Genomic DNA, 27,192 nt, shown 5'->3' with positions numbered 1-27,192 from the left:
CTTTACAGCACAAATATGTTCTGTCAAATGTTACGTTATCTCCAGGATTTGGCAGCAGCCCCTGCAGATGTTGAGTCAGGAGTGGGTGCACCTTGTTATGCCCTTGGGCCTTTACCTTTTCTCTACTGTCGACTTCCACCCCCACATGTTCATCTCTCCTTATTTAAAAAGGGAATGGACCCACTCAGGTGAACCTATTTTCCAGTTGGATTTGCATGTGCATGTTTTCCCCTCCCCTGCTCACTGATTGAACAATCACTTCAACTAACTTGCTAACACAATGCCAGCAGAATGATTTGAAATCATTTAAAATCATGCCACTACAGGGTTTTCCTTCCTTAACATATACCACCATAGAACTGTGTTCAGACCTTAAGGGCCAGTCTGTATATTGCATGCAGACACATGTATGTATTTCTTCCTCCAACATTTTATTCTCTTAAATGAGAATCCAAGTTTTTAGCTCTGTTCCTTGCCTTCTGGCTATTTTTCTGACACATCTTGCATTTGCACGTTGAAAAGCAGCTCGATGAAGAAGACAGAAACAGTTAAGGAGCCTCTCTCCCATGCCTGCTATACTTTCACTGAAATCTCAGAAGATGCTTTTGAATAAATACAGAAATGATAAAATGTGGCTTACAATATAACATTTCACTTGTCCCTAACCCCAATTATTGTAAGTGTTTGGTGAGAAAAAGCTTAACATTTGTTCAGCAACCACCAAGGCTCTCTCTCTGTCTCTCTGTGCACCTGCCTTTGTCATAGTGACTTTCAGTTGGGATAATTCTCAAGGTTCAAGGTGTTTAAGACTTTGTAGATAATAAGCCCATTGAAAATGAACCATATACTCTGCAATCATTCTCTAGGCCTCCTACAACTAGTCCTTCATTTTGGCAGTCCTTCCCCCACACTCCCCAAAATTACATAGTTGTGTGAACAAATGACATAAGAACTACATTGCACTCCATACCCTAAAGAATGCTGCATAAATTATAAACACGCACAGTTCTACTACAGCCGTAGTAAGATCTTATGAGAGATAGTTTTCCAGGCGTATGCATTTATTTATTTTTTTGAGAGGGGTGGGTTCCAGAACTGTAAAGTACTATAGCAGGGTCTTGGTTCCATTCAATTTTCCTTGTTTGTATGTGCCTGTTGTTTTGTATCACAAAAGTGTGTTTTTATCACAATAGCCAGAAAAATGTTCTTGAACCAAGCAGAGTGTGATGAAGGAGCACTGCTGAATACATGGGAATTGAGGTGGGGGGTGGGGAGGTCCTGGAAACTACAGGCCACTCAGCTTAACATCTGTTCCAGGAAAACTGTTGGAAAGCATTGTAAAATAAAATTATCAACTACAAGTCTTCCTGAAGCAGAACCAGCATGTCTTCTGCAAGGGGAAGCCCTGTCTCAGTAATCTATTTGAAAGTTTCAGCAAGCATATAGATAAAGGTGATCCATTTGACATTTTGTAATTAGGCTTTCAAAAAGATTCTGACCAAGTACCTCACCAAAGACTCCTGAATAAGCTTAGCAGACAGTAGCAACAAATGGGCAGTTCTCCCAATGGACGGGTGCAGAAAGTGATGTTCCCTGCTCAGTATGGGAATCTGTGCTTTTTAACTTGCTTTTAAATTATTTAGAGTTGGGAGTAAGAAGTGAGGTAACCTAGTTTGCTGATGATACCGAATTGTTCAAGGTGGCTAAAACAAAAAGAGATCTCTCCAAACGGGCTGCCCACAGGCATCTAACTGGCCACTGTGAGAACTGGATTCCGGACTAGATGGGCCATTGGCCAGATCCAGCAGGCATGTCATATGTGTACCAAACAAATCAAAATCATCTGATGGTGAACATGCTGGGGGTGTCCACCCCCACCCCCACTTTTTTCTTTATTTTTGTTCTGGGCTTCAAATGCAATTTAGCTCCTGAAATGTAGCTTAGCATTATCAAGCTTATAATTTACAAAGCTTATTTTCACAATTTTACAGGTACAGTCATACCTCGGGTTACAGATGCTTCAGGTTGCGGGTTTTTTGGGTTACGGATGCGCCAAAACCTGGAAGTACCAGAATGGGTTACTTCCGGGTTTCGGTGGTCGCACATGCACAGAAGCGCTAAATCACACTTTGCACATGCACAGAAGCGCCGAATTGCAACCCGCACGTGCACAGATGCAGCACTGCGGGTTGCAAATGTGCCTCCCGCACGGATCACATTCACAACTCAAGCGTCCACTGTACAGTCTTTTCTCTGATACATTGCATAATTATTTGATTACAACAAGTCATGTATTTGCTAAGTAGCAACAATGTTATTACCTTGAATACTTCTCTTGAAGAAGGCTTTGCATCCCTCGCAGGACCATACGCCATAATGGTAACCTGAAGCATAGTCATTGCACACTGCACAGTAGCGGGTCTCCTTGGTGGATTCCATGGACAAGCTTCCCTTTTCGTTGCCACCGACCATTCGCTCTCTGCCACCATGACGCCTGTTATCTGAGCCTGGCCTGTAAAACGAACATTGAAAGAGCTCATTGACCTTGATGATGTTGTCACACATCTCATAATTACCTGTTTGATTTACCAAGATAATAATGTTTGGCAATTATTTAAGATAAAATATCAAATTCATTAGGTGTTGACATCCAATTCAAAAATTAGGCCAGCACCTTGTCCTGAGAAATGTAACAGAGCAACTCTTTGGTAACTGTATGGAGCAACTTTCCCTCCCCCAGGATGCTGCAGAAATATCTAGCTGTTGCTTCCCTACAGAGTCACAGCATTGCGGCCAAATTGGCTGCTTCAAGGAAAGCTTTCTGTACTCCACATTCACATGTTGCAGCCTGCTTTTACCCACTGCACTACTTCTTTATTTGCTGGATATAACATGTTCAATAGTGCAGTAAGTAGCCTGACTGCTTCAACATGTGGTATGGGAAGACTTTCCCAGATGCAAATGGTATGGCAGCATCCTAGTGTTTACAAGAAGTAGGACCACTGCTAGGCACTCAGGTAGTGGTAGCTCAGCTATTTCATAGAGCTACTTTTTGTGCTTGTGTTTCCTAAAAACTTGTGTTTCCTAAAAAGAGCAAGAAGGATTGCACTTTATCAACTTTTGCCATTTTGCACCAAAATATATTTTTACTGATATGTTGATTTTCTACAGCAACTGTTTTAGCTGTAGAAGAATATTAACCTTAAAGAAAGCAGTGGATTCAGATTGAACTGTGATGGCTAAATGTACTGACTGTTCTCCAAAATTTTAAAGCAATTCTTCCCAGGATTAAGCTAAACCAGAATGCTTGGGGGACAATAGCAGCTCTGCTGGATCAGAGTGAAGAAGTGGAGAACTAGTGGGTCTCTTGATGCTGTTTGACTACAGCTCCCATCATCTTTGACCACTAGCCATTGTGACAAGTTGAAGGGCCACCAGGATCTTCGTCCTAGCCAAGCATCCATCTAGTCCAAGATCCCATTTCCTAGTTGCCAAACAGATGCTTCTGGGAAGCCCAAAGTTGGTAATATTCAACCAACCACATGCAGAGAGAGTTTTTACTTGCTTTGAGTAAGCAAGATTGGAGTTTTCAAGAAAAGCTGGGCAGCATGCAAGTCCAATACACAATTAATATTGGCCCAGGTGTTTGTTTGTTTGTTTGTTTGTTTGTTTGTTTGTTTGTAGTGGTGGTAATTTGCATTTTAAGCTTTCCCCGTTCAAAATATGATGCTTTCTCTACCCACAAGCAGAGGGAGGTTTAGGGTAGTTTCCCCACACTGGGCATCAAGCAGAGAGGGTGCTCAGCAAGCACTTGCCTGGCTACAGGAAGGAAGCATGAGAACTCTGACAGGGTTCTAGAGTCTTCTTGCTTCCTTCTGAAAGGCTAGTTAGTGCTTTCCAGCTCTGGGAAGGAGATAAGAGGGCTCTAGGACCCTGCCAGAGCACTCATATGTCCTTCCTAAAGGCTGGCATGTCATGAGGGCTGGACTGGGAATACCAAAGTTTGGCCTTGCTCAAGGCGTCATAGTACCATAATCTGCCCCTGCCACAAGAGACGCATGATCACAATAGCTCCCCCCTGCTCTCGTCTCCCAGCAACTGACACTCAAGTGTCATACTTCCTCTAGGCAATGAAATCCCATCTTTTTTGAAATCATGGCTAAGAAGTGGGAGAGACCTATCATCATCAATCCACCCAGTGGACATCAATTCCACAAATTAATGATGTATTGTGTGACAGAGTATTTGGTGATAACCAACACTGCATGAGTGTAAGACAGGCTCATGCAACAAATGTGTCATGAGCCTCATAACTCTGTTGGGATTGGGTTGGCAGGCTCCAATTCCGGAGGAAAAAACTGGCAGGGGCGGGCTGATAGGTGGGAATCAGGGGGGAAAGGGATGTCTCCAGTGTCTTTTGACTCTAGCCACTTCAGAAGAGGGAGTAAGGATGCTAGTTCCTCCCACCCTGATCTCCCAGCAGAGCAGTGGCAGCTGGGGAGGTCTGTGGGTAGCTGCAGGAGGTGGCGGGATCTGCTCATCAGCCTGAACAAAACTAGGAGCTCTAATAGCTCTGGGATATGCCTCTGTATTTCGGTACTATTTTACCAAATTATTCTGTTGAGCCCTCTGTCTCTCGAGACAGATAGATGCCAGTGGGGAAGTGGAGCAGTCTACACCATATTAAAAGCAAAAGATGCCAGACTATGCACCATGCTCTTGAATGTGCAACAACAACTATTTTATTTAATTATTTAAAGTCTGTAATTTGCATTAGCATTTTGGTGGATTTGCTTCTTTGCACCCACTTCATTTTTCATCCCAGAAAAAATGCATAAATGTATTCATCCATTTAAAGATTGAGTAAATAGCTGAGAAGAGCAATAGGTTAATTAGAGCAAAGCCTCGATTTAATCCATGCACCCACAATCATTTGTTTTGAAAAGTTATTATTTAACTTGTCTAGTAGGTCACACCCCAGCAGCAATTACATTTCTTAGAATGTAGATCTTAGAATCAAGTGCTGTTTTGGTAAAATATGAGTGGACCTTGATTTCTTTTCTATATTTTGTTGCTGCTGATTATTAAAGAGAACTTCCCATGCAAGCACAATGCAATCTTGTTGAAAGAAGCTACGCCCAGTACCACAAAAATGCTATAGGACAGTTCCAGGTTTCGTGCAGGGTGGATATTACACACATGGGGGGGGGGGGAGAGAGAGAGAGAGAGAGAGCGCACCTACAATGCAGGGGTGGGGAACCTTCGGCTTTCAAAATGTTAAACAACAACTCAGCCCCAGCAAGCATGGACCAGAGGTTCCCCACACCTGCTACAATGTATGAGTTTTCAAAGTCACTCTATTAAAAGTAAATTTTCCCATTTATGTGAATAAAATATGCACCTTTAAGTGACTTTGTTTCAATGTAGGACTATAAAATAGTGCTAGACAGAAACACTTGGCCTAGACCTTTCTTTGACATTTCAACAGTGGGTCAAAAATGCCCCTCTGGAAATTACCTTTAAAGATTACATTTAAAGGGGGTGGGGGAATTCCCTTTCATTCAGATTTTTGTTTGTTTATTGTTGCCACTTTAAGCATTTGTTTTTATTTGGGACAGAATGTGGCGTGAGACTGAGGCAGTGGGGATGCAACTCTCAGGACTCTCCCACGGCCACACCCCTTCCTGAGCCACACACCTCATCAGCTCTGCTTTGCACTCTCCTTGAGCGTTCTTGCCCGGTTTACCCCTCGTAATGCTTCTTGGTTGCCTAGATGGATGAAAGAGTGAAGTGTAAGGGTAAAGAAACTAGCCTACTGTACAAAGATAAAACTTGCTTCTGTTGCATCACCCACTTTTGCCCCTGGCATGTGCCCTCCCATCCTAGAAGGTTGGCCCAAAGGGAATACAGCACTTGATCTGGAAAAAGGCTCTCCATGAAGTAGGGCATGGGACCTAGTGGGGTTATGCTGAAGGCTTCAGGGAAAACGGGTTTTGAGGAGGGACTGCAATGAAATAAAAGAGGTGCCATCACACATGAGGTAGTTCCAAGCATGTGGAACAGCAAGTGAGAACTGGGTGTACCACAAATATCATCTCTTTGTCTAAAGAAAACCGCCAATCCATCTTTTTCAGGTGCTAAAACTCTTCTTTTAAGTCTGCCAAGAACAGATAACCCTCAGAGAGCAGCTAGCCTGGAGGCTTAGGGAATCTGAAATAATCAGAAGTAGACACAATGTTCATCCAGTGAGATAAATGCCCTTAGCGTTCTCCTATCCATCTGTAGCATTCACTTTCACTTCCTGTACTGTTTACTCATTAACCTCAAACCAGCCCTTCAATCGGTTTCCTTCATTTTCCATTGATTTTTCTTCCCATTTTCAGTCTTTCTACACTTTCTCTATTCCCTTACTTTCACTTTATTTGCATAGCAAATCTTTTTCTTTGCAAAAACAGCACATAAATGGTTACAAGAGCAGAACATTTGAAATCCTAGGCACAAACAATGCTCATGAAATCCATCTCTAAAATAACTATCATTGCAGTGCCTTTTCTTGTGTCGGTCACCCACAAAAGGTCATTTGAAGTACAGGCTTCAGAATGATTCCTGCCAATGCATAAATGTGAATATTTTGTCAGAATGATCACCCATACAACTTTTCAAAGGGTGATATAGTATTATGTCTCTTTTACAATAGAAGCTCCAAAAGCATTTAACAGAAAAACACTTGCAGTTCACAGGACTGGTATTTGATAAGCTGACTATTCCCAATTACATACTTCCATGTGTAGACACAATAGCCCATTTATAAGTGCAAAAACATCCTATGCTTGTAACTTGAGGCTTTTTGGGTAACCTTTGCCTTGTGTTACTAAAAAGATGGGCACCAGTTGCTTTAATAACCGGCAAGGACACCATAAACAGTTTTATCAGTCTAACCAACAGCTTGAATGTCATCCAGTAACTGGTTTCCAGCTGGTGCAGAAAATGAAAAATAGATGCAATTTGTTTCTGGTTTACTAGCACAGAACACCATTTAATAATGAACAAATTTATTTGCCACCAAAGGCATTCTTTGGTATAGTTTCAAGCCTTAAGCCACTTGTGGAGTGTACTGCAGTAATCTAACACTGGGGTGACAAAATTACAGACAATTTTCGCAAAAACAAGTGACAGCTGCTAGTTTGCCTGTGGCTCCAACTAGCAGACAGCTGCTAGTTTGAGCCGCAGGCTTCCCTGTTAAGAAACATTAATGTTTTTTGTACTCTTGATAAGCAATAAAACCAAACACCATTCCTAGACTTAATTGTTGCAGACACGTACCAAAAAGGTCTGCGCATGAATCAGAAAACCAAAACCAAACAAAGGTTACAATCTGTGGTTCAGATGTATTCAGTACCATATTCCCTTTTGACTTAAGCTTCAGTAGCTCCCTGTATCCCTTGAAGCGTTCAGTGGTCTAGCAAGTTCCTTTGCCTACAGTTATTGTGACCAAACAAGGCACTGGAAAGCAACTGAAGGCTGTGGGTCCCAGATGTCAAAAAGTAGAAATATGTCAGTGTTTTTCCCAAATTCATTTTAGTCAAGTTCGGCAGGAAGTGGGAGAGGGTTCTTCTAATAACAAAATAAAATGAGGACATGGTGTAAGGCAAAGGATGACTTCAAAGCAACAAGAACTACCTGTTGAGGATGAGGGACAATAAAATGTAGCGTGCCCTCCAGCTTCAGACTGAGAAGCTTCTGGGGCCCCAGGACCACCTGTTGCTTCCAAGGGGCACGAAAGATGCAACTGCAGTCAAGATGCTTACTGATGTAGTGAATTTAAGAGGGTAGGGAGGACATGGGAGCTGCAACTGTGCAGGCTCTGTTTTAATCATCCATTCAGCACAGCCCATGATACCTAATGGAAGGCAGATATCAGAGTAGTGTGGTTTGAATCAGGTGAGGGCATCTCCTTTAAAGGCCAATTATAATTCTAGAATCCCGGCTGATAATGGAATGATTCCTTCACTGCAGGAGCTTGGACTAGATGACCCTCGGGATCCCTTCCAACTCTACAGTTCTATGATTCTATTATACTTCCATGCATTACTGAAAAGCAGGAAGAGGAAGTGAAACAATTTGTGCTTTCTATTACCTTATCTTATTTACAGTGTAACATTCCAAAAGGATTTCATACGGTGAGTAGAGGAATTCTGACTGGCTAGGCAGCAGCAGGTATGATGGAGCAGCATAGTCACAGCTGCATCTGGGACAAACAAAACTCTGCTTGGCATGGCATGGCATGGCATAGCATAGCAGTTTGGCCCTAATTGGCAGCAGTGTCGCCAGCACAGGAGTCCATGTATCCTAGACCCTACTACTTTCACCCCCAGAATGTCCCATTTGGGGAGGCTTCATAAGCAACCACCAGTGAGAATCCTGCCAGTGGTACCTCCATACACCTGCACTTTTGGTGGAGAGAAGAGGGCACTCAATGACACCAGCATCATTCTGCAAGTAGAGGGGGGTGGAGCTCTCATTTCAGATATTTATAGTCTAAGTTGTTTATAGCTTTGAACACTAATGTGCGGACCTGAAAATGAACTGACAATCAATTAGGGGAAACTGTTTGCAAAGCAATGTGTATATTAGGAAAAAGTGCATACCCATACATGAACAGGAGGAGAAATGTACACTTAAAATGCTGACAAGTCTAAACAACAACAATAACAATAACAACAACAAATTGATATGGTGAACTGAACACTAGGAATGAGAAACTGAGAGAATTGCCAATTCACTGCCAAAATTCTAATTGATAAAACTGACAATCCATCTGCCCCTTTACCTGTACACTTGAGGATGGGGCAAGCGAAAATGAGAGATGCAGCAAGATGAAAACAACCCATAGCTAGAAAGAGCCTGCCTCCTAGTTCCTTCCACCAGTGAACAAACTGTCCCTGAAGTACCCTGAAGAGCTGGTGGAATCCCTGCCTGACAACCTTCAAATCACCGATTCAAGGTCTGCTGCAGGATTCCATTCTGACACCCAGGACACAGAGTGAGTTTGCAGACTTGATATGTTTGAATAGATGTAACTTATTTACCCTGGAAGATAGAGTTATCCCTATGAAGATCAACAAACTGCAGGAAGAAAGTTAATTCTGAGTCCTGGGAAACAGTCAGTTGCACAACGTAATAGAACAACTACCTGAAGTGAACTGAGTGGACTCTAAACCAAAGTATTCGCCTTCTGCAACAGAGTCAGAATTAGCATTCATTAACTAGCAACATAATTGATTCATGTTTACTCATAAATAAGTCCCACCGTGCTCTGCAAGCTCAGGTCAGTATGCATGATTGCAGCCTAAAGCAGGAATAGGCAAACTTGGCCTTCCAGATGTTTTGGGATTACAACTCCCATCATCCCTGACCACTGGTCCTATTAGCTAGGGATGATGGGAGTTGTAGTCCCAAAACATCTGGAGGGCCGAGTTTTCCTATGCCTGGCCTAAAGCATTCATACATCATAATCTTATTAAAGACTTATATCAAGAAAATGGACACTTATCGGGGGGGGGGGTGTAAAACCACTGACCTCACACTTTTACAAGCAACCTCTGCCCTTTCCAAAGTGCTGCAAACTTGCCAAAATTTTTGAAGCCTGGATTGAGGCTCACAAATCACTGAAACCTTAAACCAAACGACCAGGGCTGACATTTACAGAGTTGAATTAATCATTTACTGTGGGATTGGCCTGTCATCTGAAGTGAATTAATACAATATAGGATGTAGATTCCGTGCTGACACAAAAAAGGTTTCTAATAGACAATTTGGACACAATCAAATGTTTCATAAAGCAAAGAGACATCTTTACGAAGTGCTTTTGCAACAAAAGACACAGTGATTATGTAAAAGTGGAAAGTGGCAAATAAGTTAAATGCATAGAACGATAATGCAAGATTTGGCCAAACCTTTAGGAGAAAATAATAGAAAAGACTTTGAAAGTATTCACTTGGAAAGTTTGGAGCTCAAATCACTGATATTGTCTTTACAAGGACTAAGAGACATCAAATTAATATGGACCTTGGGAAAGCCAGTTAATCTCTTTGAATTGTCCAGCTTTCTAATTGTATGTGTAGGAATTAGTAATGTGGACTGAGGAACAATTGATATATCTATGTCACGAAAGTATTTATCCTTACTTTCAAAGCCCATAATGGCCTTCCCACCATCTTATGCCTCTGCTCTTAGGAGGGCTCACATGAACACCTCTGCACATTGAAAGAATGTGCACAGGAAGTCACAGTATTGCACATTATTGCTCTGCCTGCCATCGCCACATTCCCGTTGCCTCCACATTCGGCGGACATTGGAAGGTGTTCTATACATGCACACAGGCAGAGTTCTTCAACATGAAGAGGAACACTATATGGGCAGGGGCATAACTTCAACTCTACTGGAAAACATCTATATGTGCACACAACTCCTTTTGAAACGCAGTAAATGCCCAGACACCGGGAAAGTGTGGTGGTATAGGTTTGGGTGCCTCTTATCACTGCCAAACTAAGCATGAGGGTTCATAAGGTGCGAGTCATCTTTACCCTAATTGAACATTAGCTCCCCGCTCCCAAAAAAGAAAAAGAAAAAAAGAGATTGGGGCTGGGTCATGTGCTTCCGGGATCACATCAGAACCCTGGGTTGGTATGTTTGTGCATACATGCATAGCCCCCAAATCTACAAATTACACTATCCATTTTAAAATCACAATATATAGGGAAGCATAAAAGAACTAATAGAGAAAAATGATGTGTGGACAGTTCAGTATAAATCCACCACTAACACAATCAATCAATCAATCAATCAATCAATCAATTTTGTATACCTTCCTTCATCTGGGGAGGATATACTGTACTTTTTGCCCTATAGGACGCACTTTTTCCCCTCCAAAAATGAAGGGGAAATGTGTGTGCGCCCTATGGGGCGAGTGCAGGCTTTCGCTAAAGGCTGGAGAGCGAGAGGGGTCGGTGCGCACCGACCCCTCTCGCTCTCCAGGCTTCAGGAAGCTCTGCGCAACCCTAGGGAGACCGGCGTGACTTCGCGCCGGTCTCCCAAGGGTTGCGCAGAGCTGCCTGCGCTCCCGGGCTTCCCGCAGCTCTGCGCAACCCTAGGGAGCCCGGCGCAAAGCCGCGCCGGGCTCCCAAAGTTTGCGCAGAGCTGTCTGCATTCCGAAGCCTGGGGCACGCTGAAGAGCGAGCCCGGGCTTCGCGCAGCTCTCTGCAAGCCTGGGGAGACCGGCGCGGCTCCCTAGGCTTGTGGATAGCAGGCTGTTCTGGGGGCTGGGGTCGGGGGAAGCTCGGGCTTCCCCCGCACCAGCCCCGTGCCTGGGGGGGAAATTATTATTTTTTCTTTATTCCCCCCCCCCAAAAAAAAACACCTAAGTGCGTCCTATGGGGCGAAAAATACGGTAAATAAAAATTTATTATTTATTATTATTATCTAACATCTCAGGGCAGATCACAGCATAAAATACAGACTAAAACCATTAAGTATATAATAAAAACAAGAACAAGAACAAAACAATAACCCCTCCTCCTGTACACAGATTTAAAAGGACATAGACTGTTAATAAGGCCTGATTGAAGAGGAACATTTTCGCCTGGCACCTAAATATGTATAATGAAGGCACCAGACAAACCTCCCTGGGGAGAACATTCCACAGAAAGTGAACCACTACTGAAAAGGCCCATTTCCATGTTGCCATCTTCTGAACATCACATGGAGGAGGCACATTAAGAAGGGTTTCAGATGATGATCACAGAGTCTGGGTTGGTTTATATGGAGAGAGGCAGTCCTTGAGGTACTGTGGTCCTGAATTGTTTAAGTCCTTATAAATCAGACATGTTGCAGAACACACATACACAAAACCACCAGCCTGGAGGAGCTCACAGTTATTAAGGAACTCAGCTAATGATAGTTCCCAACTATACAGGTAGAAGGTTGGTTGTTAACTCAGTTTTCCGATTTTAGCCTATAAATTTCATTGTTTAATGTCTTAACCTGTATATTAAGGTACTTTTATAGCTCTAAACTCTAAACAAGGTAATGTCTTGGTAATATAAATGTTTTAAGTCTTTTGTATTAATCCAGCGTATTTTCTTTTAATTGTTGAATGATCCTGAGTACATTGCAGCAGCCTTTGGCTATGTGCAATAAAACTGACTGACTGAACTCAGTTTTCCAATGTTGCTTTTTACCTCTATCTTTAAAGAATTAAATATAGAAACATCATGTACCATGCTTTGGTAGGTTGATGGTTTTTTAATAGTCTAGATGTTCAGTTGATGTTTTATTGCTAACTAATGTTCCTCTGATTGCTGGGAAACTTCCAATTTTAGGATCATAATTCCCACCAGAGCTTAGGAAATTGATACCTTCCAGCCAATAGAAAAGGGCAGAGATACAGTCTGGAATTGGCTGCAGTTTGTATTGGGGAGAGAGAGATGTGGGTTGACTGAAGATAAAATAACTGGGCTGCAGCTAACTGACTAGAAAACTGAGGCAAGGTTGGTGCATTCTCCCCAAAGTCTCTATTTGTAGACACATTCAAACATGCACAGGTGACGGCTGCCAAGTCCTGTCCTCTCAGGAGCATCACTAGAGCCCACCACGAATTCCAGGGCAAAAGTCTGAAGCAGGGAGCCATTTCCACCCATGGAGACCCCCTGTATGATTTAGATGGCTGTGGTAGAATTACTGTAGAATTGCGAAACAGCGATCACACAAAAGGAAGAACACTCTTTGGGTCTGTTAAATCACTGTACCTAACTGGCCACTAAAGCCACTATCTTCCAAAGAAACTTGCCTGACCAGTTCAGCAGCTCTTCTACTAGATTCTACGCAGGCCTAGAAGGAACCCAGAGTATATACCCGCTACAAACTCCTAACAATACTTTAACTAATAGTAGTCCTGTTCAGCAAGGATTCACGTCCTATGAATTTACAAAGTACATCAAACAAAAACAGAGTGAAGTGAAACAAGAAGGAATCAATGCAAAACCCAAACAAAACACTGCATGAATTTGGTTTTGGACTTTACATCTTTTCTCCACAGGACAAACGGGCACAGGGCAAAGGGCTAATGACGCCTGCTACTCGTTCCACTCCCAGTCTCAGCCTCTGAGGCTTCTTTTCAAATAAACAAACAGCCTGTTGGCAGAGAGATAGGACTGTATGTCACATCTAGTTTGGCCCTGAAACAGACAGTTGTTGAAATGCTTCTGTGGTCTGTTGAATGCCACAGAAATGTTGAATGAACTCCTGCTGGCTCATAAATGCAGGAAAAACTAGGGCTAGGCATTTCCTGCAGCTCCAATATTGATATATTACTTTCCCATTCTATGTGAAACCAGTACAACTTGAACTGAAAAGCTAGTGTATGAGTTGCATTTTGTCAGTCTGTCAGAATCTCATTTCCTCAGAATTCCACATATAGTGTACTCAATTATACTTTCATTCTTCTAGGTGGCTTACATAATGGCTTATTACTTGCAGAAGTGCCAAAAAAATAAAACCACACAATTTCTGTTGCCATACTGCTATCTCTACTACTCTCTCTTTGCTTACATGAGCAGTCTCGATATTTCTATTTCTGCCTCTTTTTCAACTATTATCATTTTATATAATTATAATTATCATCACCATCATCACAATACTATACTGCTCTTAAATTCCTGGTGGAGGAGTGTGTGGTGAGAAATTAAAAGATGCCTCCTTCATGCTCACCAGAAGTGTGCCCAGAAAACAGAAAGTGAGGAGGCCACAGTTGGAAAACACCACAGGAAATAAGACAGTGAGAATAGCCATCAGAGCCAAACTTGTCCCATCTGCAGACTGTTCTTGTCTCACCTGTGAATGATGAGCACTAGTAATGTTAGTAGGATGCCATCACTAAAAATGATGAAACAGAAGTAACATGAAACCACTGTGTGGGGTTATTCAGAGGTTCTGAGTAAGTGGTCAGCAATATGCTGAAGACACACAGCTCTTTAAACCTGCATGTGTGGCAGTGATGTGCTGAACGAATGTTTTGCCTCAGTAATGGACTGGATGAGAGCTAACAAACTGAAGTTCGACCCAGATAAGACTGAAGCACTGTTAATGGCCAGATTGCTCACTAGCACATGATGATTTGGGCATATTACACCAGAGAGGGATCACCCTCTCCTCATATGAACTGACCTTGACTCTGCGGTCATATCTGATGCCCTTCTTTGTGACTCCCCCACAAGAGGTCCAGAAGATGGAACATAGGAACGGGCCTTTTCTGAGGTAGCTCCCCGTTTGTGGATTGCTCTCCTCAAGAAGGCTTGCCTGGAACCTTCATTACATATCTTTAGGCACCAGGTGAAAATGTTTCTCTTCAGATAGGGGAGCATTATTGGTTTGGTTTGCTTTTTCATTTGCTTTTGCTTTATTATGCATTTTGTGCTTCCATTTTATGAACCGCCCTGTGATCTTCAGGTGAAGGGCAATATGTATGTATGTATGTATGTATGTATGTATGTAAATAAATGGAACAGTGATGTGTCAGTTCCCCGTATTATATTGGTGCAGCTGGTTATACTGTACCTGCCTAAGTATAGAACCTTACATTTGTCCCTTTTGACATTGATTTCATTCATTTTGGCCCAGCCTTCCCTTCCTTAACTTGGAAAAATCACATTATGGTTTTTCAGTTTGTGAATGAGGATCCATATGAAGTTGTCTGTACCACATTACATGTCTCTGAGAAGACCACAAGCAAGCATGCTTTTGATTGTCATGAACTACTCTGACTGGACATTTATGAAGAAGACTAATGGAAACCAGTAAACAACATTTGGTACATGATCATAATTCCGTGTACATAATTCTCTGCAACTGCCACTTTTCAGCTGTTACTGGATATAGCAGTCAAGAAGTTAGGAGGATGGCATATACCTAAAAATATACAAACTTATACACACTAGGTCCAAGCTAGTGTTATGAAAGTTGCTGGATGTTTTGCCTTTAACTTCAAGTTTAAGATAACTGCTGCCATTGTTTTTCCATAGGCTTCTTACTGTATTTTATAGGTATTTCATATACCTACAAATATATCAAGTTCATAATATGCAGAATTATTCAAATAAGCTTGAATGGCATGTCCATTTAAGTAACTGTAACAAAACCTGACATTTAGGAAAATCTAGATTTATAGACAGTTTCCCATTGATGCAGTAGTAATTTTTCTGATTCTTCAGTCTAATAAATTTCATAATTCTTTTATAGCAGATAACTGGTCTAATGTAGCCAACCTAGAACAGTTTTCAGTTTGCTTAAGTATCTTAAACTTTATGAATGAGTAACATATAATGTCTTTCAACATGCTATTAAAAAGGATCACAGCATTCATGTAAAGCAAATTCTGTCCATTCTTCATTTTAAAAATAAGCCAAATTGATTCTCCCCCCCCCCCACCCTGTAATTTTCCCATCATTTAATGATTTCCTGCTGAGTCAGATATAGGAATGTTCGCTTTCATAACGATACCAATGCTGCTAGTCATACTATTAAGTTTTATGGATATTATAAAACAGTCCATAATAAGAAAGCAAATTACAGACAGCAGGTGGGCATATACTGCTACCAATCTGCCCAGTGTTAAGTCACTGCACCAAAGAACTTGCTATGGTGTGAAGAGGCCCTAGAAAGAGAGCTGTAAGTGTCCCGTAAACTTAACAGGGCTTGTAGAATATAAATTCTAATAACATACATGTGGACAGTAGACTATCCATATCACATCCTGGCAAGTGCAGCTACCCTTAATATTGCAAAATCAAAACGGCAAAAATAAATAGCCTCTGTGGCTTCTTTGAACTTGGGTGAAACAAGTACTGTGTTGTACTGTATTGGTCTAGGTCAGGGACAGAGGGGCCATTTTTTAAGGCGAGGGCCACATTCCATTCTGGGAACAGTTCAGGGGCCACATTTCAATGGGGGAGCAATGAATGTAAATTTTATCTTTGTATAGTAGGCTAACTGCAGATCCACCCTCTGAGGGCAGAAACATGAGCACAGGTGGGATACAACTTTGGGATTAAAAAATGGCCACAACTTTATTGATTAGAGATGTGGGTAAGCTTTGGCTCAGACACTGGGTGTGTATCCTGCATCAGTCTCCAGGGAGAAGTTTGGACAGGGTTGTGGCCTGGGCTATGAGCCACTTCAAGACACAGGTCAACTAAGCTGGCCCTCTCCAGGCTGCTTTTGGACATTATATGACCTGTCTGCCCACCACTTGGCTTCAGGACAGAAACTTCAACCCAAACCTGTTTACTGCGCCACTAAGAAAAAAACCTATGCCAACACTGTGCCCTCCAGAGATTGTTGAACTATAATTCCCATAATGCCTGATCACTGGCCATATTGGTATCCCTAGTCTAGAAAAAAGGGGACAGTGGCAACACTCAGACATAAGATGGGGGAAAAGATACAGGAACATGTCTGTGTATAGATAATCTTTTCTGACTTCTCCATTAGACATGTTTGGTAAAGTGTGTGTATTGCTGAATAACTGTTCTTAACGGATTTCTGTGCACCGCTGTATGGACACTCTGTAACCTAATTCAGTGTTGACATTAAGTAAATATACTCTTAGTTTCTGTGGTTATCTGATGGCTTTAATGGGAGTCTGGATGAGAGGCCAGACTGAAAGAGGTCATTGAAGCCATCAATTGTCGACAGAAGAGTGGCTTCCTGTGAGGATTAATGAAAGGTGATTTTTGTGCACTTTGTAGTAAATTATAAAGCTGCTAGGAGCTGTGTGCACTTCAGTTCTTAACCCCTATAAAAATGTGTGCTTTATTTGTTAGTACCACAATGTACTTGGTTGCTGGTTATTTCACTCTTAATATCTGATTGCACTGGAAATATTTGTCATATCTGATTCTGATTTTTTAAAACTAACTGGTATCAATTGGTATGATCGATAGTTCATTTTATAATAAATCTAAAACATTATAATATCCAGACTATCAAAATGAATTATTTATTTGGATTGCTGTATTATGTTTTGAGCTGAATTGGCATGTTGACGGTTACTGCATTGATTTGATTTGTGGAAAAGCGGCATACAAATTGAAACAAGAACGACAACAATAATAAATGTAGTAGTTACTTACTTTGAAGTCTGCTACTTTAGTCTTTATTATAATAGGAAGTAATTGGTGTTTATAGGTCTTAACTAAAACACATAAAGTGCAAACACACAATCAGAATAGATTTGGACTGTAAAAAGTTCTACGCATGATATCAAGGCAACCTGCAAAAAAACCTTGCTCTGTCTGGAAAGCTCAGAGGTTTTCCCTTTTGGATTTTCTAGAGACATTGAGGAAAGAAATCTGCTGTTTTATTCCTGTGAGTCTGTCACAGGAATCACTTATCATTAAGTGGCGACTCTTTCCACTTCCCTTCAGGGCCTATGCACTGTGATTGTTGGATGTGTTTAACTACCAATTAGTATGTGTCCTTCCTGGAATGAAGCAGAACTTTATACAGTAAGCCCGCAACTAACGTGGGGGTTACGTTCCAGGGATCGTGCCTAAAGCCAAAATTGCATATAGTCAAAATACATTGGGTTCAATGGCAGGTGAGATTGCCAAAGTCTTTTTCCCCGCACACTCCTCTCCTCCTGTCAGACCCCTTTTTAATTTAATTTTATTTTTGCAAGCGAGTAAAGCTGAATGTGCACAAGTTAAGTGTGCATAATTTGAGAGCTTACTATATTCCCAGCATGTGATAAACTAGGAAAATGGCCTATATCAGAAAGCATAGTTGAACAATGGATTCATATCCATGACCAAACCACACTGCTTGGACTGAACAATAATGTAGGGTGACCACATGTCTCACTTTACAAAGGATAGTTCTCTTTGTCTTGTCTGTGCCTAGTTTAAAGAAAAAGAATGTAAGAAGGGCCTTGAAGTAGATTATCAAGAGTCAGGATCTAGACAAAAAACTGAACAGGCACACAAGGTCACCTTGCCACAGTCTTCCCAACTATGGTGAGAGGTATGATATTTGTCTTTAAATTCCAGTAATTATTTCTAATTACATACACATCATATACTGTGCAAATTTAATGCAACCCTGTATCCTCTTTTGTCCTTGCTTTTGGCATTTCCTCCTTTCTTACAGTGCATGAATGGCCACACTCTGTCTACATTAATGTCATTTGCATGTCCCGTTGACAACTTGCAAAGGAAAAGAACGCAGAGACTTCCCTTAAATAATAAAAAAATGGTTCCAGTGCTAATACTGAGCATGTGTAGCCCTTCTATAGGTCAGCCTTTGCAAAATATGTTATTATGAATAATAAGCATCTGTGTAGTGCTTTACAGACATCATTCAGTAGTTCCTACAACAATCCTTTAAAATCGGTCAATGCTGTTATTTGCATATTGCCAATGCAGGAAGGAGGCCTGAGGCTAAGAGGCAGCACGTTTCTCAATTTTCCAGTAGGTTCACAACAGCAGTAACTGGTGATCACACAATGAACTAACATTGAGGATTAAATCAACACCATTTAGCTTTCTGATAAGTTGCACTTCATCAGTTTCACACTGGAGTTTCCCTTTGAAATGTGCAAGAAGTGAGAGTTGAACCACTGATTTGGTTCACAGATGTACAGCTCAGTCACAGCTATTATGCTACCTTAACTCTATTTTGAGACAGAGAGAGAGCAAAAAATATTCCAGCTAGCTATATAAATTTTGCCCATCATACTTAAAATTAATTATATAAGAGCTGTGAAAAGTCACATTCCAAGTAAAACAGGCTGCACTGCTTCAGCCAAATGGATGCTATTAATGGATGCACACCAGAGGCGGCACCAGGAGTGGTCGAAAAAGTAGAAGCGGCAAAATATATTTCTACATCATATGATAATGAAAGGAATGTAGAAAGGGGGGCAAGTGAGGGGTCAGCTCCTTATTTGGGGGGCCACTTGCCCCCTTGCCCCCCCCTCTGGTCCCGCCTCTGATGTACATCACCAACACAGTCCTGCTGCCTGAGGAAGATGGCGCCCGTCTTCTATGTGCTGAACGCAGACAAACTAGCACATAAACCTTATTTCAATACTGGCGATGGGACCACTCTCTCCACCATTCCTGCAGATAGCTGGCAGGCTTAGGGGGTGCAAGACATGCTGTATGGCAAACAGCTCTGTCCTACACCACCAGTTCTGCCACCCGAGGTGCCCACCTCTCTCTGCCGAGTACTAGAGCCAGCCTTTTTAGCCTATACGTGTCTCACAAACTGGCATACTTTTATCTTTTTATTAGTAATGGGTGGGGGAAGTATCCATGTTTTGTAGTATATTTCATAAAATGTAACTTAACAAAATAATCCCACATCCTCAAAAAAGCATATATATTGAGATCTGTTTATGCAAAACAGTTGAAATTTAAACAATTAGACCACAATCTGGCTAAGGTTAAGCGCACTTCAGTCTAATTAGTTTCACCGGAAGAAACTGGATCATGTTCATAAGAATAAAAAAAATGCTTTTAAAAACAGATGATGAGTCAACTATGAATCTTTTACCAGTTTATAGCGCCCAAAGCAAATAATTTCCAAAACAGAACTGAATATATTCTAAAACACATAAATAGCATGCTTCATTTTTTCATTATTTCACTAGCAGTTTAACCAGTGTTGACACGCTACACTACAACTGTTAAGAGAGCCACCAGAGAGCACACAGTGTACCCACTCTTTTCACTGCTTCTGGTAAAGCGGATCCATAACAATAGCTTTCTTCTTCCCCTGAGCAATGATAATTAATTAGTAATAATATCTTCTGTTACTTTTTTCAGCTAGGGTATCAGCTACAGACTGTCTATACCAGTGGACTCAATCAGTGTGCAAGGACTCAACATTGTAGTGTGAAAAACTTTTGTATTGTTTGACAGATGGCTAGCAAAGGCTTAAAGGTGACATTAGAGTGCAAGGCAACAAGGATTTTAATAATTGCCAGCTGAGATCAAGGTCAACATCAAGGCCAGAAGATGTAACTCCTATATCAGTCTCTTCTCAATCTGGCAATGCATAAATAGGTAGAGAAGTTATTCTAACCTGTTACTGTGAGCACTGAAGGGTTTTTATAAGTGGCTATTTAGCTCAGCTGGATACAGAAGCATTTGGGCTGCTTTAACAGCATGAGCACATTCAGCCACGCTGAGCTTTCTAGTCGCAATTCTGCTGGATTACAAAAGAAGGTCTTCTCTACCTTGACCCCATCTGTAACATGCTCCTCATGCTGCTCAGAGAGAGTTGCAAGCGCATCGTTGAAAGGATAGACACTGGATGTAAAGAAAGGTTTGGGCAATCAGCTAAAAATACCACTAGCAGCAGTATAGGGCAGACAAGTAGTCTGCCAGTCCAAACGTGGGGAGATGTGGAGCAGGCACTTGTTTGTGTTGGGTAGAGGAAGTAGGCTGTATGCAGAGACCCATCTAACCCCTGGATCCTGCAAGTGTTAGAATATAAGCCAGGCTAGCTTCTTGGTGAGGTGATTGCCTGGGTGATGGGGAAACAAAGGAAACGGATCTGTGTGAGGTGACAAATGGGTGGGGCTGGTAGTTAGAAAAAGACAAATGCAAGAGTTGAAAGTTGTAGTGACATGGGCCAGATGTAAAGCAGCAAGCTGGGAGTAGAGAGAGACAGAGCAATGTCTGATGTCTGTTTGAATCCAAGGCTGTGGCTATGGGAGAAACAAGACCCTTTTGGTGTGTTAATGCTGTGAACCCCTCCACTGTAGGGCCAGGTTGTATAGGTGTGTAAATAAACCATATACCATAAAGACACTACAGTCTCCACTCTGCCTCATAGTCCAAAAGGAAACACGAACCCAGGGAAAGGACCTGGAACCCCTGGAATCTCGCACTGCTCGAACATCGGGGTGACATACAATAGCACCCATGAGTTCTAGGGATCAGGGAGCAATGGAAAGCTACCAAGTGGCAGAGGTGAAGTGAGGACCCTAGCAGAGGAAAGCTGTTGGCCATGAATGCTCTGTACTTCTGTGCCTGCTCTCTTGAATGTAAAGTTCAAGGAGTAACACCAGTCCTCAATCTTTACAATAACAATGAGCTATAATGCACTGACAAGAATGAGGAGAGAAGGGGGATTCTAACTGGAATAAAATGAAGCATGTCAATGAAAGCGCCCATTATCTGAACTGAAAATAGTTTATCCTTATTGCTTCTTCCTCCACTTTCATTCAGATTGTGCAAGCAGGGGAGGAAAGCCATGCCCTCGTGGAAGCCAGACTACTCTTTGCTTTGCTGCAGCCAAGAACAAACTTCTGCAGAACCGTTTCTAGTACTCTAAACACAGGGAAACTTTAAAAGCAACATTCAACTATATTGATCAACACTATCCTTGCCAATTATCAGAGCGAAGATGTAATTGCAGGCTTCAAAGAAGCAATTTCTGCTCACAGAAAAATTTCAGGAGGGTGGCAATACATCAGATGTTACCTTTGCACATGGCACACACATCAGGCAAGTATGTAAATCAGATTATTATATATCTACAGCTGGGACATGTTGTAAAATCATATTTGTAAGAACTGTACCCTCATTTTTCACAAGGCTATATCCCAGTCCTGCCCAACTGAATGCCCTTCAGATGTCTTAAGGCTCCAATTCCTATCAGCTTTACCAGCATAAATAATGGGGGTTGTAGTTCAGAATGCCAGGCTGGAAACAGCTGAAGAGCTTCTCGCAATGAGGACCAAAAGGCATCCCAGTAATAAAACTAAAAATGTATTTGCCACAAACAGTGTTTTTAGTATGAAAGAATGAATGAATTTACTCTAACCTTCCCTTCCACGGTCATTCGTGAGCATTCAGTTACCATAGTAAACTTCTAGTGCTGTTTAGGGCTAAGTGGTGGCAACTGAAATCGTCTTCTTTACAGCTCTATGCAATGCTAAATTGCCTGCTTTGTTACTCAATGCCTGCCATGCAGGGCTCAGTCAAACAAGTTCAAGTGCCAACTCAGTCCTTAACTAGCTAAAAGTTACAGTATCTTAGCTTCAACTCCCTGTGTACAGATTTAAAAAAATAAAAAAATAAAATTCCCAGGGGGATGCTTTTAGTAAGGAGATTGAAACTGTATGAGAATTTAGCATATAACACTGCAATCTAAAAAATTCTTCCATTAAAACTAATGGAACTTACTTCCAAGTAAGCATAGTTAACGTCTTGAACATTATAACATCTTAAACACTAGAGAGTAGCAGTACAAACCTATGCATGCCTACTCAGAAGTCTCACTCAACTGTTTACATATTTACAGCCATTGATAAACTAAGTGGTTCAGTAAGACTTACTTGCGGGCTGAGTCACAAATGGAAATAAATCTACATTGTAGTGTTAGAAAAATATACGAAAAGAGTCCAGACCACTGACGGTTTGTTAACTTGTAAGAGACCTAACCACAAACTTAAATATCATAAGCAATTCTTTTAAGAAACCTAAACTATTTAATTCAATATTTTTGATCATTTATAGCTGAAAAAATTATAGGGAGTTTTTAAACAGTGTGTTTAAAATATGAAGAGGCTGCAAGCCTATGCATTCTTCCTTATCAGTAATGTTTACGCAACTCAACGGGACCAAATTCTGAGTAAGCACATGTAGAATTTCAACATGCATTAATTTAAAGTGTATATAGATGCGGCTACTAATCTTTTAAAATGCTATTTTTATAATATCAAGTGAAGAGTATTTCTACTATTACAGTGTCTGTTAAAGCACAGTAATAAAATTTTGCAATAGAGCAATATTTTAAAAGTAGAAGTAACATTTTATTTTTAAAACACAATGAAAAAAGAGAGCGTAAAATGCTTGAAAGGTTTTTGGACAAAAAGAGAGGCATACTACCAAACACACTGTATTTTCCAGAATACAGTTCCTCCGAAAAGTCCAAAGAGAAAGAAGAATAACACTAGCCAAAATATACCTCCAATTCTTTTTTGAATGCTGATATCACCTCATTTGGGCAATCCATAGAAAAATTAAATGCTCCATCGTAACTTAAATGCCACCTTAAGGCCACAATGAAAAATTATATTCCACTATGAACTCTACAAGATAACACAGTTGAAAACTAAATATTTTATTTTCTCTCAAGTCTAGTGGAACTGAGGCTAAAGAAGCCAAACCATACTAGGCTTAGTGAACCATTATCTAATTCTACTGAAGTCATGTTAAGCAATATAGTAAACACAGAAAGCAGGAGCTGTGTGGCAGTTCCATTCACTCCATGACTGAAAAAAACCCTGTAGTCTTTATGTCTGAGTTTTTAGCACTATCTCTCTTTCTCTCTCTACATATATGAAGTACTATTAAAATGATTTTGTCTAAATGGAATGATCATCATTGGAGCTTTCACAAAACACCAAGAGAAATCAATTGCAAATAACTTTGTGTATATTATATAGTCACAAAAGTTGGTAATACATGGCTATTCCTCAAGAACTACTTTTGTTGTCACTATTCTGTGGCTTTGTATAAAGCTCAAAATAAATAAAAAATTGTCCAGTAGCACCTTAGAGACTAGCTAAGTTTGTTCTGGGTATAAGCTTTCATGTGCATGCACACTTCTTCAGAAACGTGTATCTGAAGAAGTGTATACCTAAAGAAGTGTATACCTAAAGAAGTGTATATATGAAGAAGTGTGCATGCACATGAAAGCTTATACCCAGAACAAACGTAGTTGGTCTCTAAGGTGCTACTGGACAATTTTTTATGTATTTCGATTGCGTCAGACCAACACGGCTACCTACCTGAATTTAGTATAAAGCTGTTATTTTCCAGTTTAGGCAAACAACATCTTCCAGACAGTACATTCTTCATTCTGATATGTGGCAGGTTGCAAACTCAGCAGCATCTCATGCCCTAGTAGGCCTAGTGGGTGGCCTTTTTAATCTTCTTGTAATCTCCCCTAGAGGAATGTATTAGGAACCTGCTAGGTCAGTTTATGTTCCATTTCCTTCTATTTATCTATTTATCATTAAATTTCCATCCTGCGCTTTCTTCTAAAGGAGCCCACAGTGGTTCCATGTTGGTTGTACACTTGTTCTAATCTCTTTGGCACTGTTGTAACTTAACCGCACTTTCCCCCAACAGTTCAAAGTTATCTGTTTTTATGTCTCATGGAACATGTTTGTTTGTGTGTTTTAAAACAGGCTCAGCAAGACTTTGGCGAGTGACTTTGGGCTTCTGCGGCAATACATAACCAAAACACATGCCATGGCTAAAATCCAGCAATAGGTTCTGCGTTTGAAGGTGTAAGTATGGCAGATAACAAATTATAAATATTGCAGGAATTATTACTTCTGGTTTTACAGTCTGTTTGCTGCTCAGGCATCCTTGGATTTCTAGGAACCAGCAAGGAAATCTCAAGTAGAGCAGAAAGCACATTCACGTCAATGCAGCAAACTATTTTGCAGAATTATGCTCCCAATATTCTTGGAACAGATCCCCAAATGTGATCACAAATGCAGAAGAGGTGCATCTTAGAGTATTATTTGCAATAATAATAAGTGGTGTTTCAATCCCTCTCTGGATCCTCCACTTAGTTTCATTACTGATGCATGTGTGTGCAAGTTGTACTTGATTCGACGAAAGTCAACATAATAAATTATATAGTTGGTGGGAGAGTTAAGCAATACTTTCTGTTTCATGCTTTTATGATTTCTGTCACCATTGTACCAGCCACATTCCCCCAGCAAGTTCAAAGAGCCCTAAAATCTCTTTATAGATGCAGGCCTATTAAAGCGCCAATGTATGCTACTCCCCCTCATTCTCCGAAAGGAAAGGATTTTTTTTATAAAAAAAAAATCTTATCAGCTCTGAGACTTCTCTTAGTGTACTACAAGTTACAGAGAAAAAACATCTGAGAAGCCGATCTTTTAAAACACACCATTGACTGAGTGTGCGCACACAAGTATTGTTAGGACTACCTTATTTCCCCTCCGTGGCCTTAGGTGCACTTTCTAAAAGCTTCTTTATGACTGAAGAACCATCTTTAAGTTAATCACAACTATTTGGAAGGGCAACCCTCTAATTTTCTGAACACTTCATATAAAAGTCAATTGATGCAGTGTAAGGGCAGACGTGGAAAAATCTTTCTGTCCACGGACTTAACGTTCAAACATGTAAACATATAGAAGGAACAGATTGATATAATTCAAAAAACTCTTGCATTATAGCTGCTCTTCCATCTGAATTTGCTAGCGTTTCGTTTTGTCCTGTCCTAGCTCACTATTTTGGGCTTCAGGGTTGTTTTCCCTCCCCAAGGCAGCCCAACTTGTTTTTCATATGCATTTCACTTCTAGCGTACACAGCAACAATTACCCAACCGTCACAACAGACATTTTGATTTACACCACACTATCGCTGAGTCGAATAATTCAGCGGTGACTCAACAATTCTGATGGCATAACTCCCCAGAAAGAAAGAAATCACGCTTCTCTCTCTCTCTCTCTCTCTCTCTCTCTCTCTCTCTCTCTCTTTCTCTCTCTCCCTGCTTTAAACACTGTTTTATACACCTGCTCTGTTTCACATAAATCAGTGGCATGACTTACCTGTAGAAGGCTGTTGGGGCCGCTTCTCTCATCGCAAAGCTGTTCGGTTCGTTCTCAAGGTAGTAAGGTACCTGCTGGCTGGGGTGATGAATGAAAGGTGAAAGCTGAGGTGCCGTCTGTAAGAACACAACAGGGCTCGGAGGAACATTATTCAAAGAATGAAATCCTCCCAAGTTGCTGGACCCAAATGACTCTGTCGTAGGGGCATAACTGAGGCTGGGTGAGCTGTACACCGGAGCAGTAGTGGAAAAATCATAAGCGGCACCTTCTGGGTAGTTGAAAACTCCAGTTTTGCTGCTGTCCACATACATTTCGCTAATCGGCCGCTCCAGAGGAATCTTCAGCTGAGGTCTGCTGAGAGGCTCTAGTTCATTGCCTTGTATCTGGTGCAGTAAAGCGACACTGGAGGTTTTTGTGTGAAGGGTCATGGTCATTGTTAGTGGCAGAGAGGGTGCTATATCTTGGTAGGGTGTTAGAAGAAGAATCAGCAGCTGGCAATCCACCTGAAAAAAGAGCAGAAATCAGCTTGAAATAGGGCAAAACCCATGTTTTCTGGCTAACAGATCTGAGTATGCATGTATCCAGCTAGTCCCAGCAAGGAGGAAGATATAACTGAGCAGAGTCTAAGCACAGGGAACAGTGTCGCTCCTGCTCTCTCTCACTCTCTGACTCTAACTTGAAGTACTTCTCATCTGAGCTAATATGCTTTACAACAGTGCTGGCAATAGGCCAGATACTTTTGCGCCTTGCACTGGCATTGGTTTAAACATCACTTGAAAAACAATTATCTCTGGATTTATACCAAATCATTGTTTCAATGTACTAGTTGTTTAAGTTTTCTCTTTATGTGGCTCTGATAATCAAAGGCAGGCACTGAGGAGCAAATGGGTTGGGGCTTTTAAGTATTCCGAAGGCTAGCACGGAGCCTCGTCTGTTCATGTTGTATACCCCTACCAGGCTTCAGTTATTCTTTCTCTATCTACTTCCTGTCCTGTTCATTTTCATGTTTGTTAGAAATATGGAAAGTGTATACTGTAATGACCCTGGGTAGGACTACAGTGTAGTTGAGATGTGGCACAGTAAAGTGTGTTTTTGTGAAGGCACACTTGCTTGCTCGTGTGCAGCCAGCCACAGACTGTCAAATTCCAGAAATCAAAGAGTGTTCTGTATCTAAGTCAGAGAAAAGGCACACAAACATGCCTACTGCAATTATCATGATTCCTGGTATTTAGTAGCAGAAAGCATTTTTTTTAAGAAAGAAAGAAAGAAAAGAAAGAAAAGTTAAACCTGCAGTTATGCTGCCATTGTGCTTATCAGCATGCTTCTTTCCTTTGAATTGCGAAATCAAATAAAAAATATGAAGTGAAATCAGTCATTGCTTAAACATGTAGCCTCTTGACATTTAACCACATGTTAGCTGCATGGAAAACAAAGAGCTAATAAATCTAGCAACAACAACCAAAAGTCTAGGGTTTTTTATCTTCAATTTAACACTGAGACCAAACTATAAAAAACAGAGCTTTGAAAAT

The 27,192-nt window shown here is 41.1% G+C and overlaps 1 protein-coding gene and 2 long non-coding RNA genes across 12 annotated transcripts in view; 2 read left to right on the top strand and 1 right to left on the bottom strand.

Moving 5' to 3' along the window:
* The window catches only part of LOC308473130, a 104,542-nt gene extending 103,702 nt beyond the window's left edge, over positions 1 to 840 (top strand). For both annotated transcript variants that reach the window (XR_013983926.1, XR_013983927.1), the window contains one exon: positions 9 to 840. This is a non-coding gene — a long non-coding RNA (uncharacterized lncRNA). The remainder of the gene's footprint in view (positions 1 to 8) is intronic.
* Positions 1 to 27,192, bottom strand: part of ESR1 (estrogen receptor 1) — a 204,434-nt gene that overhangs the window by 81,239 nt on the left and 96,003 nt on the right. For 5 of the 9 annotated variants that reach the window (XM_080998372.1, XM_080998375.1, XM_080998374.1 and 2 more), the window contains 3 exons: positions 25,664 to 26,166; positions 5,698 to 5,769; positions 2,322 to 2,512 (listed from right to left, as the gene is read on the bottom strand). In XM_080998372.1, the coding sequence (XP_080854498.1) occupies positions 2,322 to 2,512; positions 5,698 to 5,769; positions 25,664 to 26,166 (766 nt within the window). Of the gene's footprint in view, positions 1 to 2,321; positions 2,513 to 3,815; positions 3,986 to 5,697; positions 5,770 to 7,680; positions 7,781 to 7,808; positions 7,830 to 25,663; positions 26,167 to 27,192 lie in introns of those variants that run through there. The other 4 variants (XM_080998379.1, XM_080998376.1, XM_080998377.1 and 1 more) reach the window with 4 other exon arrangements.
* Positions 21,308 to 27,192, top strand: part of LOC308473144 — an 8,255-nt gene continuing 2,370 nt past the window's right edge. Inside the window, exons 1-2 of the long non-coding RNA XR_013983947.1 lie at positions 21,308 to 21,573; positions 24,263 to 24,364. This is a non-coding gene — a long non-coding RNA (uncharacterized lncRNA). The remainder of the gene's footprint in view (positions 21,574 to 24,262; positions 24,365 to 27,192) is intronic.

This window comes from Podarcis pityusensis, assembly GCF_964106645.2.
Source record: "Podarcis pityusensis genome assembly, chromosome: 3".
NCBI lineage: Eukaryota > Metazoa > Chordata > Lepidosauria > Squamata > Lacertidae > Podarcis > Podarcis pityusensis.
Note: the sequence above shows the minus strand (reverse complement) of the source record. Positions and strands in the feature narration are given on the sequence as shown.